This window comes from Cyrtonyx montezumae, unplaced genomic scaffold, assembly GCF_038088225.1.
Source record: "Cyrtonyx montezumae isolate F1298 unplaced genomic scaffold, pur_monq_1.0 scaffold_23, whole genome shotgun sequence".
NCBI classification, from domain to species: Eukaryota; Metazoa; Chordata; class Aves; order Galliformes; family Odontophoridae; genus Cyrtonyx; species Cyrtonyx montezumae.
In genome coordinates this window covers 12,090,783-12,103,533 of record NW_027071970.1, presented here as the reverse complement: position 1 = coordinate 12,103,533, position 12,751 = coordinate 12,090,783, and the positions used below count along the sequence as shown (strand labels likewise).

Genomic DNA, 12,751 nt, shown 5'->3' with positions numbered 1-12,751 from the left:
ATGAGAAAGGGCCAGTTTCAAAATTTGGCTGGTGTTTGCTCAGCCTACCTTCAATTCAGCCTTACCTGGATCAACTACTTTTATGTTGTTCTTAACATGAAAGAAGTTAGAGACGTTGAATTTATCCAGGTTTGTTGGATCCTGAAAATAATGATTGAGAAAAACATCAGAGAGTTTCACAGGCACTTAACACAACAGATGAGCTGGAAGGGGAGACATCCTGCAGTAAACTAACAGGAAGAGACAGTAAGTGCCACTCTCCAGATCAGAGCGACTGAAAAAATGACACAGTTCCTTAAAATTAATCAAACCCCATAGGTAACAACCAGCCTGCTTAGTTGGCTCCTCCAGGAGCCTGGAATTCAGCCCCAAATGTTGCTCATTTTGCCTACAGAAGCTGCTAACAGACCTAAGCAGAATCTACCTTAAGGATGGGAGATGGGTTGAGCAGCCACCAGCCCCCAATCCTTTCCTTTATCCAAAAAATGCACATTTTATCCAGAAGATCTTGCATTAGAAGCTGATCATCCTTACATAAATCTCCTGAGGACAGGACATTAGGACCTGCCCTTTGGTGGTGCTGCCACGTCCCAGCAGACAGCCGAGCTCAGGGGACAGGCTCAGAGCAGGGCTGGAGCTGTGCCCCGTGCTCTGCAGGGACCTGGACCTGGCAGCCCTCGCAGGTCCCTTTCCAGCTCAAACAATTCTATGAATCTGTGGTTCTTTATCCATTTTTGCATTCTCTGACTCCTGAACTTATTTTGTGTGAGTAAAAATACGACCACCCTCACACTCATTTCTGTGTGCATACAGAGATAACTCCAGCCTTGTACTGCGACAGTCAGTGAGATACATGGAGAAAGCACAGACAAAGGGCTCAGCATGTTCCTGAAGACACAGATTGCCTGCTCCCTCCCAGGCGTTCTTCACTTATCACAGACTGCAGCTTTTCCTGACAGGAATCACTGCCTTGCATATCAATGTGGCACCACGAAGGATGAGGTAAGGAAGACAGCTCACTCTTTCCAGGAAAGGAGGAAAATAATCTGTGTATTAACATTAATGCAGACAAACGGATTGATAACTGCCCACATTTCTGCCATTCATGGCCAAGCTGAAGGGAGGGACTGACTCCTGAAACAGACTTCTCATGAGGTACAGATGGGAGGGGAGAGGTCAGGAGGTGGCAGGGAAGATTAAGCAGATAACTTCACTGTGTTCCTGTAAATAAAGCTTCCAGATTTACTGATTTGTGCAGTGTTCAAAAGCAAACAGCATTTTGTAATCAGTGCTGCTGTAAGAATCCCAGCGCACTGTGCCCAGCGTGGCATGACACATCAGCTCAAACTGCTTTGCAGCAATTCATTGGGCTATTTGCTGCCCTAACCAGCCCAACTGCTGGCACTGAGCAACTCTGCAAACCTGTTTGTGCTCCCCCTCCTGCACAGTGCCTCCCGGGGCTCTCTAACTCCCGCACACGGTGTGGGGGTGCTGCAGTGCACCCCACTGCCTCCCCTCCGTGCACACCACGGACCACATCCCCGCCCTGCAGCACGCCCAGCCAGGCTGCCCTGATCAAAGCTCTGATCTGCAGTGTTTTCTTTCGTGCTCCTGATTCTGCACACCAGGAGTCTCACTGTACACTGTGGGGTGGAAAATCCACGTGCCTACTCCAAAACCAGGAGCTGAGTGCTGCCCGACTGCACAGACCAGAAGCCAAGCTGAGCCACAAGGAGGAGCTCGGCCTGCTCTCACCTCAGTGTGTTTACAGATACGTTCTCCAGTATCACAGCTAGCAGCCTCTGGGTCTCTTATTCAGGCAATGAACTATGAACTGAAGTTCAGCACGTTGCTAACAGAGATACAGCCTACAAAGTGTTGCCAACTATAATGACTAATTGATGCTCTCCTGAAAGCAGCACATCTCAAGTTTTATTCCTCTTCTCTTTAAGCCTTGCCACTTTTCTGTTTCACCCGTTTAAGGAAACGGTTCGAAGCCCATCAGTGAGAAGCAGCACCCGCACAGCCCCTCCAAGTGCAGCCCAAAGCAGTGCTGCTGCAGTTTGCTGACTTCTCAGGTGCACCATTCCCCTCTGACAGCTCAGCTGGACACAGCACTTACCAGAGCACCTCCAGGAACACTGCCTTCGAATGACAAAGTTCAGGAGCACAAAACCCACGTTACCTCCTGTGATAAACACGATTCCAAGCTTGGGAGCTCAACATTATTTTAATGAAATGGCACGGCTGCTTTCCAAACGACCCCCAGGTGTCATCTAAGCTCTGAAAATGGTATTCTTGGACAAAGGCACTCAGCCCACTCTGGCAGTCTCTTCCTTGGCCACAAGAAGCCTCAGATGCAGTCTCCTCGAGGGCTTTTGTGTGGACTGGAGAACAACAGCAGAACGATGGCAGCAGGGCCATACCCTCCTGAGTAAGCTGAGAGCACAGGTTGCACAGAACACATTCTGCTATGCCACGATTCTCTCACCCACTCTGCCCGTGCACTTGTGCAGAATTTGCTCTCAAAGAGCCCCTGGCCACAGCTGAGAGAAAGGCTGCTCTGAGCTTCTGCTACACAAAGAGCAAACAAGAATGAGATGAGGAATACCAGCAAACAGCGTGCAGCTCAGCCACCTCCAAGTGAACCCGAGAACCTGAGAAAAAATAATGCCTGCACCGCAGAAAAATGGAAAGTTTGAGTGCAGTCTGTGGCAAGACCACAGCTAAGAAAAGAAAAGGAAAGGAAAGGAAAATACAACCTGGGGGTAAAGAGCTACAGTCAAAAATAGTCAGTAACACTATGACTGACAGTGCAGGAAGGGGTTCAAGCTCCACGTGTCCTTCTGACGTTGTCAGCAAGATATTAAACCAGAACAGGTGACATCTTTTGCCTGAGTAACTACACCAAGCTTGACATCAATTCCAGGTTTGGTAATTAATCTCACACACTGGGATATGGCACTATACTTTATGTCCTGCCCTGAGGAGCTCTAAAACATTGCACAGATTGATGTAAAGCTGCCATGCTGTGCCCCACGACCTCTGTGTTCCAGCAGAGAGCAGACACACATTGGGAGACAGAGGTCACGCCTGGGGTCACTTGCCATTCTGCAAACATCCCTGCAGCTGCAGCTGTGCCCTTCCTGCAGCAAAAAGGAGAAGGGTGATCGCACAGCCTGCATTCACACGTCACTCAAACGTTCCCCAGCACAGGTACCTCACCTGCTCCCTGGGACGTTCAGAGCCACAGTCTGGAAGCATTATTTCCTACTGATAAACACAGCTATTACAGACAGTCCTATTCAGCTGTTATTTGCAAAGCAAAAAATGTTTTTATAGCAACTTTCTTTATATTTATCTTTTGGACAAACAGCCGAGGCAGTGCTACCAACTCACTCCCAATCCCAGCACCCTCAGATACCACAGCACTCAAATAACAGGTGGCAATGGGAAAACAAAATGGAGAGAAATTTCAAGAATTGAAAGGTTTTTTAAGAGAAGCAGGATTTGGGACGGAGCTCTGGCGCTACAGACTGAAACACAACAGATTGCAGTCACGAACTCTGGCCAAGAACCAAAGCTGCAGGTGGCAGAGCTTGGCAAGGCAAAGCCACCACACTGCACAGTGCTGTCAGAGAGCTTGGGAAGGAGGCACACGTTTGTCTCTTAACAATTTACACAAAGATAAGAAAATAACAACAGGTTCTTACACCACATATACTTTTAACACCTGGGTGCCATACCACACCCAAATGTAGGTATGGCTGTGAGGTAGCAGCAGGTGTCGTGCATATGTTCAATGGAAAATGGTCAAAATCTCTTCCAGACCAACCCCAAAAACAAGGACAATTTGCTCTTTCTGATCTCACTTGAGAAGTGTATGGCACACTACACAAGTGCAGTTAACAGCCATCTGTAATGAGCAGCTCCCTCAAGAGAAGCCCATCTACTCAAGCTTTTTGCATTCCTTGGGTTAAAAACATTTTACTTTGCTGCATTAGCCTGAAGAGTCCTAAGTCCCAAAGGAATAGAGGGAAAAATATTTATAAACATGGTACTCAGGACTGGGGAGCAGGGAAGAAGGGATACACTTCATTTGCAATTATATGTAAATGAATTCATTTTTCTATTTGAATTGGAATGTTTTACTCTTGGTTAGTGGCAATTACCTGATGATGAGAGATGCATACTGACTCACTCCAGTAGCAACAGCCCTAGAATTTTTTTGCCCTATCCCAAAATCTTCCAAGGTTACAACTCCTGCTTTTAAATAAGCTCCAGAACTTCTTATACTATATTTCACTTGTAAGAATTTCTAAAACTTGAAATACTTGTTTGTATTTTTACATTTACAACGCTGTTTTAATAAGGTGTTAATTTTGTTAAAAATGGTAGAAGAAAAACAGGAATGCACTCAGAACAAAGGAAACATTCCAAAGGAAGCTCTTAAAATCTTGTGGTTTGCTGCTTAACCTACAATACATTTAGGGAAACAGCCTTGAAAAGTGGTCTTCTGAACCTCTGACTGCCTCAGGGACCTTCAGAAGAATAAGGACAACCAACTTCAACCTGAAAGTCTTACACATACAAACTTCTATCCTGGTGTTGGATCTCTAAGAGCTGGGGGTGATTCTGGACCTATCTTCCAGTAAATCAGTGCTATTACAGCATTGTTTCAGGTAACACTTAGAGAAAAACAAACAAAAAGCTTACATGTAGGCGTGCAATTAAAACACACATCAGTATCCAGTGAAATAGTGAGCAACTGCAGACACACCTGTCAGAATTCCCATTTTTACAGTGCATCACTGCATCCATGACTCTTTCTGTGCACCACCCCCTTTTCTTTTCCACACACAAAGTTGAGCACTCTGCTTATCTCCAAAGCACATAAAAATCACCTGCAGAGGTTCATTAACCTTTATGTCGTGGTACTTTTGTGGCCCATCTGGATAACAAAGACAACAGAGCAGTTCCCCTTCTGCCCCTCTCCAGGACACAAACACAGAGTAACACTTCTCTGCCTATTTATCCTGTACTCACACTGCAACACTACACATAATGCAACGCCTGCTTTACAAGGCATGTAAGGAGACAGAAGTTTACCTGCAGTGTCACAATGTCTTGCCGAGTGAAGGGCTCATCTGTCAGCAGATCCTTGAAGCACTTTGGCTTTATGTTCAGCTGCTCCACTGCCTAGCAGCCAGGAGGAAGGCACAGACGTTAGAAAATGAACTCTAGGGTGTAAATATTCAAGTAAATACATGATACCACTCAAGAAGTGCAAAGGGTAAAATAATGCTGCACTTCATTCTCAGCTGGCAGCTGCAATGTTTTCATTGTGTGCCTGAAGATGAAAAGCCATTTAATCCCTACCAGAAGTCAATAGGTTTTTCCTTGTGGTTTTAAAAATAATAATTTTTTAAAAAGAACTTTGCAGTCTTCATCATTTTAACCAAATTCATCACAGAAGTACCACAAAAACCCACATCTTTGAATTTTCTTGGAGAAGTATTTTACAGATGGGAGAAGACAGGCAGCTCTCACACTGAGCTGACATCACCCGCTGCTACAGTCAGACAAGTTTGTGAAGTCAGTCCATCTCCTTCTTCATTTCCTTGGCTGTAAAACAAGAACAAAGCCTACCTACAAAGCTTTATGTGACCTGAAGCACAGCAAGTATAAAATACTAATAATGAAATGCAGCAGACAACATACCTCATAGGCAAACACATTGCCTGTTGTCTTGATGGCCACAATGTGGGAATTGTTGGTGAATACAGTAAACAGCACTGGACAGTGGTATTTACCTGAGGGAGAGGAAAGGGGGCTGGATTTAGCGTGGAGCCCCTGCAACTAATTTGAAACAGCTGATTTCTGTTTCCTCTGAGAAGGACATTCACATTTCTTCTTAATACGAAGGTAAATTCAGAGTGTACTTAATGGTGCTTTAACTGTGCTTTGATTCTTCAGTGCCAAAGAGGAAAGAAGAAAAAGTAAAAGCGACACTTCAGAGAATCGTAAACCAAGCAATGAAAGTGCACTTCTGAAATCTACTGCCCTTAATCCCCCAACACAACTTCACCCAACGCGCGTGGCACGGACCAACGACCACACTGTAATTGTTATTGCTGTAATTACAGCTCTGTACCTTAACACATCCAGAACTCTCCTTTTGGTGCTGTTCCCAGAAGTACAAGTTTAGCTTACATCCAATGAAGCTCACGGTGACTGCTGTGCCTTTCAGAGAGGAGAGTGTTTTGCATCCAAATGCAGCAAGCAGAATGCCATTAAATCTGAACATGGTATTCGATAAGGAACGCAGCTTCTGCTCTCACCACGCTGTGAATTTCCCCCAGGAGGGTCAGCATAAATATTAAGCATGCCTACAACGAGCGCGCTGATGGAAGCCAGTGTATGAGGAAGAAGAAAAACGGTGGCATGAGCTCAGAAGCAATTAAAGGAGGTTATAAACACTCGATCATTTTGCCAGACCTGAGTGTTTGGGTGAGACTGAAATAAGTTGGGCCTGTTTGGTTCTTTTTTTCCTAATTACCATCTGAAAATCAAAACCAGCAGGGAAACCAGAACAGAGATTGCTCACAGCACCTGCAGAGTAGGAAGGGAAGCACCCGCAGAGTGTTTACTGATTAACTGATGGGCCAGAGGAGGCACCAACCTGCAGCCTGGAGAAGCAAGCAGCAGCTCAGCACTGCTTCTGCTGATGGCAGTGAGTTGAAAACAAACGACAGATTCAGGAGAAAGTTTAAAAAGGGACTTTGAGTAGTGGCAGCAGGGTACAGCCCAGCTGATGGATGCACAAACATAGTAAGGAAACGTGAGGCCTTGCTCTAGCTGTACAGCAAAAGAACAAACCAGCAATTGCTAATCCCAGCAAAAACCCAGTGCCTGAGGCCACGCTGAATTAAAGGTGCTCCACTAAGGAGGGATCGTGGAATGGAAGGAACTGCTGCGTCTGAAGACATTTCTGTTGTACAAGTATGAACAGAGAGGACTCTATGGATGTAGCAATGGCTCTGTGTGCTAAGATGTAAATAAAGGTTTGCAGACAGACAAACACAACATTTTTGTCTCCCTGTTTTATTGCTTTTCCCCTCGATTTGTTAATGACACACCATTCACCTTTATATGGAAAAGAACTCTACAACTGCATGGCTGCTGTCATCCCACCCCACTGTTATGAACTGCAACGAAGTGGACTTCTTCAAGGAAAGATGGCAGATTTTATGCATTTGATCCTGCAGAAATCCAGCTGCAGGCTGCTTCCTCATGTGCCACTAGTGACAAAATCCCTTGTGTTCATTTAAGACCAATTCCTTTTATAAACAAAAAGTTGCTCAAAACCAAGTGAATAGCAAATAACACCAAAGTACGTTAAAAAAAAGAGAAAATACACAGAGACATTTTTGAAACTTTTCCCTCAAATAAATGTTACCTTTACTCCAACAGAAGCTGTATTAAAAAGAAACTGCAGAATAATTCACAGCTCCCCAGTATAGAGAGAAGCAGAAACGGGGCTTTAAAGGTAAACACACTGATTGCAGCAGTTATTCTACTCAGAAAACATTACAGGCAGGACAGAGCACAAGCCATGACACTTCACCACAAGTAAGACAAACTGGGATTCACACAAGTGTTCATTAAGAAGGAAAGGAGCAGACGAGAACAGAAAGTCAGTGTGCTTACCTTCACTGTTCTTAGCAAAATTCAGCTTTATAAGCGATTTGGCGTCGAGTTTCTAAAGAAAATGAAGCACGAGGGAAATCAGTGACAACAGAATGTAAACATGGAGATAACAGAAATGCTAACATCAGTGTGAGCACTTTAACTAGAAATGCTAACATCAGTGTGAGCACTTTAACAGCACATTGTGTGCTAACACTACACCACACGTTGTCTGAATCAGGAGAACCCCAAACACAGATCCCAGCGCAGCCCACCAACACAGCACAACTGGGGTACGGCTGATTTACTCACTGCACTGCAGCCTGATACAGTACAGTGCTGGCAAAGCAAATGAGCCCGAGAGGTGGCACAGCTCTGCCCCAGCACTGCCTGAGCAGGGACACAACAAGCACAGGCACCGACTGCTGCCGATCAGAAGTGGTTTCAGGAGAGACCTCTGAGAGCTGCGAAGGCAGCGTGTAATCCTGGCAGTCAGGCTCTCTACCTCTTCTAAGATAGCTGTAGTGCTGCTGTTCCTCCCCCCCGGGGCTGCGTGCCCCCAGCGGGGCAGCACTCAGCAGTGCTCAGCACAGCTCCCAGCCCATCCCACGTGCCATGCTGAGCCAGCATCTCAGTGGGAAAAAAGCCCTCTGATTGTCTCAGCTATCAGAAACGGTTTCGCTGCCAAACAGACTGTTAAAGCACACGAAGCACAGGGCCTTCTCAGAGAAACAATCAGTCCTTTTCCCAGAATGGGCACCTGAGCAGCTCAGGTGGGTTCTCATAATGCCCAGCGTTTCCAAGATCCAAGATGTTGAAGGAAACAGCAAGTCCAGAGTGATTAACTGCATGCAGAACATCATTCCTCTACTCAGTTAACTTCTCACTAGAAAAAAACTGTCAGAGAAGCAGTAGGGGAATAGCACAGCTGCCAAAATGAACCTAGGAGCCTGGACAGATGTGCTCAACCTAAACAACTCCATGACACAAAGCAGCGTGCATCTGCAGCGGGACAGCCTGATTTATGAATTATGTTCCTGAAAAAAAAAAACTCTTTAGAAATACCTCTGGAAACACCAATCGTTTAAAGAAAGGCCTTGATGTGATCTTCCCAGCCCATGGGATCCGACCGTCAGAGCATCGTTAAAAAAATGGAAACAGTTTCCTAAGAAACAGTGAAGTGTGACACAAGATCTGCATTAATCTGTTGACAGAAATTTAGTGGAAAAGAGACTGAACTGTACAGACTTTAAAGGCAGCAAAAGCTGCAGTGCACTGTTTCATCTGCCACAGTACAACGTGCTGCCAGAAGTGCTGCCAAGCCCCTGGGCTCATACCCAGGGGAACTTGATGGTATTTCGGGTCACATCTTTCCACACTATAGAAAAAGGTTCATTTCCAGCATCAGTTACTCGTGGTGCATCAGCTGCTCGTGCTGGCATCTTCCTCACTGAGACCAGCTCTTAGATGTCAGCAGTAAACTAAAGCAACCAACACAACAGTGATTTTCGTGTAGCATGTGAGGAACGTGTCCTGCCTGGAGCCTCTTCAGGACGAGAGCTCTGCACGGACACGAGTGCCCTCCCAGCAGCTCTGCTCCCAGCACACCCAGCACAGGAGCTCCTGAGTGCAGGCAGCGGGCCACGCTGTGCCACCTGCTGTACCAAGAGCCTCAGAGATGCACTGAGAGCTGCCCATGAGAAAACATGTGGGAAATAGTCAGAGCAACAGCACTGAGAGAGTGTGAGAAGTCAGTGAGCACATCGAACACCTGGGAAGAAAGACAGGAGGGAGATCCAGGAGCACCAGGACAGCAAAGCCAGGCTGTGATGCTCCAATGGCCCTGGCCTAAAGAAGGCCACTCAGAGCTGAAACCCAACTGCAGCACTGTGCCACCACACACAGCGTGCCTGGAGCAGAGCAACACCTGCAGGGCAGCACTTCCAGCAGGGCTGGGATGGAAAATCCATGTTGGTCTCTCACAGAAATAGAGACATCTAAGAAGGATGTTGCACAGGAAACTATGAAAGAATGTGATATAAGACCATACCTTACCCCCTCTGCCCCACCCCACGTTCTTCATTTCATTTGAAAACATGGTTATCTCACATGTGGGTGAATCTACTGTTATTTATTCTCCATCAAAAGAAGGCAAAGCTTTCTAAGCATGTCAGTTTGTTGTCATGGCAATGTCCATTCTGCCACAGGCACCAGCCCTCCCAGAGAGACAGCAGGAGCCAGCGAGCCCTTACAGGAGTTAAAAGCATTCACTTTCATGAATTTCTTAGCGATAAAACATAAGGGAGCTGACACACTGAATGTACAGCTCAACCTCCAAACCGTTTCTCACCCCACATCAGTCAATCTCCGCTGGAGGAAGGAAAAAGCAGCCTTCACAAAAAATGCTTCATTTAATTACAGTTCTGAATTCATAACGAAGACAAACGGCCACAAACGCGCGGCACCTCCACTAAGCAGAAACAGCAGCCACAAATTCAGGGCTAAGAGCATCAGAAGCAACAACACGGGACAGCAGAGGCACAGCAGCAGCCTGCAGATGGGGCACGGCCGCTGTTTCCATTGAGTCATCCCTTGTCATTGCTGCCTCTTCTGATGGAGCACAGGTCTGGGTAAACCCCACCTTCTTTGCCCTTTCTGCTTCCCAGAGATGTGAGGATTTGAAGAATAAACCCACACAAATTTCTGTCTGCTCCTCTGGGCAGGAATCTGCCCAAACGTGCTTCTATCCAGGGGCCTCAAAAACTCGTGGTCATGAGCTCGTTCAGACTGCTGACAGCAAAGCTGAATGAAACTGCTGCACTTCCATGTGAAACAAAAGACCTTCAGTCACATCCCCACCCCTCCAAAGCACACCTCAGGCAGGCTGGTCCTGTTTCCAGTTCAGAAAGACCCATCTCTATGTATGCTCTCCTTGTATCTGCCCTCTGCAAACACCTCTAATCAAACACAGGATGTTCCCGAGGTAATCACAGCCCAAAGCATAAACCTCTCCCAGATCCCGCACCGCGGCTGCCACCTCATGGCCAGGAGAGGACTGCACTTGCTCAAGAAAAGGGTCTCAGCAGACAAGCAACGACTTCTGTTTAAAACTAATGTCCTCAAAAACAACTCCCTCTCTCTTATCATATAAAAAACCGAAACAATTCCAACAGGGAAACACTGCCAGTACTTCCTAATTGTGGTGCTCTAGAACGTCATGCAGAAAGTAATCCCTTCGTAGTTACTGTTTACACAGAAAAAGGGGAATAGCTGCACAGCACTGATGGCAGTGAGACCCCAGTCTGACAGTCAGCCACCACAGGAGCTCTCTGACACATCTTCAAGATAATTCAAATGACTGCAGATTAAACTACCGTTCATCCACAGCAGTGTAAACCTGTAACCAGTGTGGAACCAGATGGCAATTGCTTGGGTGAGCCCCCACAAGTCACACACTGCAATCTGCCTGTACGAGGCAGCAGCAGAGAGCTCTTCCTCTAAGTCTGCACTTTCACATCACCAAAGCTGATGTCACAATTTTCCCATTTTCTATGAACATTACTACTCAACATTTTACTTTCACTGAAACAATTTTTTTTTCATATGTTAAATAGGGAACTGAGCACCAAAGGAAGCCAATGTATCAGTGACTGCAACCATCACTTACTTCTCCCGTGATTGGATTGGTTCCATACTTCTTTATCCAAGGAACAATGCTCCTGAAAACAGAAGGGAGAAAGTTATGATATGCACTGTTTGAAGCCTCCGTTACTTTAAATGAGCACAAAGAACCAATTTGCTTGGATTAAAAGATGAGCACACGGCTGCAACCGAGCAGCTCAGCAACACGAGAGCTGATAACAGACAGAAACTTACAGTATGTCAAAGACTGTCCCATCCGGTGTGCAAACGGGGTATTCAAACGGCTGCAGAGACAAACTGGGGGAGAGAAAAGACTCATTTTGCCAAGTCAGTTGGAAATGGCAGCGAGGACAGAAGGTAACAACATTTTGCTGACTCAGTTGCACACTGAAGAAAGGTTTATAAGATAAAAACAAAGGCGCTGAGCGGTTGCCAACACCCACTGCCTGATCCTACATCAGCTACGTTAAAAACAAACGCAGTGAAAGGGTTTCAGACACAGCTGAGCACCCGCAGCCGCAGGGCTGTGCGCTGGGACCGATTCTGCCCCATCTCCACTAACTGCTCTCACTTCAAGAAGCGTAAGTAACGGAAGCAGTAACTACAACGGCCCGGCGGGGTCCGTCGCGGCTGCCCGGGATGGCCGCGGTGCGGTCGGGGCGGGGACCGCGCGGCCACGAACCGCCGCGTTACTGCAGCACCGCGCGGCAGCGCCCGTTACCTGCAGTGATCAAACGAGATGCGCCTGAAATCGGAGCGAGGGTGCTCTGTTTAGGAGAAAGAAAACGCAGCGTTAGGGCGCTCTGGGCCGGCCACACACACACTCACACACACTCACACACGCACACGGCACTCACCCGCCTTCTTGCCGCCGTAGAACTGCGTGTACTCGGCGCACGTGATGTACCTGAGGGCACAGCGGTGTCAGCGCGCGGCCCCGCGCATCCCCGCTCCCCCCGCCCGCCCCGCCCCGCCCCGCCCCGCTCACATCTTGTCCTTCTGGTGCTGCCGTTTCCCCATGGCGCCGTTCCGCCGCCCCGGAGCAGCGCAGGGACAACCGGCGACCGCGGCTCTTCCGGTGCGGTGCAGCAGCCAACGGCTCCGGCGGAAGCGCGGGCGGCGCGCGGCGTTCCGGGGCGGGGCGGCTCTGAGAGGCAGCGGAGGGGGCGGGGCCTGGATAAGGGGGCGGGGCCGGGATCAGGGGGCGGGGCCGGGATCAGGGGGCGGGGCCTCATGGCGCCTGTAGGACCCACTGGGGACGGGCTTGTCCGTTTCCCGGCACGGCCCCAATGAGCGGAACGGTTTTGGGGACCCGCGGCGCTGCCCGTACCCCCGGTAACGACAGTGCGAGGCCACGTTCTGCTTCGTCGTTTTTTAAACCAACGCAATCTTCATTTATTTTTGTACTTACAAAAAGAGC

At 47.7% G+C, this 12,751-nt stretch overlaps 1 protein-coding gene across 1 annotated transcript in view; it reads right to left on the bottom strand.

Moving 5' to 3' along the window:
- The window catches only part of PPIL2 (peptidylprolyl isomerase like 2), a 41,768-nt gene extending 29,408 nt beyond the window's left edge, over nucleotides 1–12,360 (bottom strand). Inside the window, exons 1-9 of the mRNA XM_065739287.1 lie at nucleotides 12,320–12,360; nucleotides 12,189–12,238; nucleotides 12,053–12,098; nucleotides 11,566–11,628; nucleotides 11,357–11,408; nucleotides 7,711–7,762; nucleotides 5,722–5,813; nucleotides 5,110–5,199; nucleotides 66–141 (exon numbers count right to left, since the gene is read on the bottom strand). Of these exons, the coding sequence (XP_065595359.1) occupies nucleotides 66–141; nucleotides 5,110–5,199; nucleotides 5,722–5,813; nucleotides 7,711–7,762; nucleotides 11,357–11,408; nucleotides 11,566–11,628; nucleotides 12,053–12,098; nucleotides 12,189–12,238; nucleotides 12,320–12,351 (553 nt within the window). The 5' untranslated portion in view covers nucleotides 12,352–12,360. The remainder of the gene's footprint in view (nucleotides 1–65; nucleotides 142–5,109; nucleotides 5,200–5,721; nucleotides 5,814–7,710; nucleotides 7,763–11,356; nucleotides 11,409–11,565; nucleotides 11,629–12,052; nucleotides 12,099–12,188; nucleotides 12,239–12,319) is intronic.
- Between the last annotated feature and the right edge of the window lie 391 nt (nucleotides 12,361–12,751).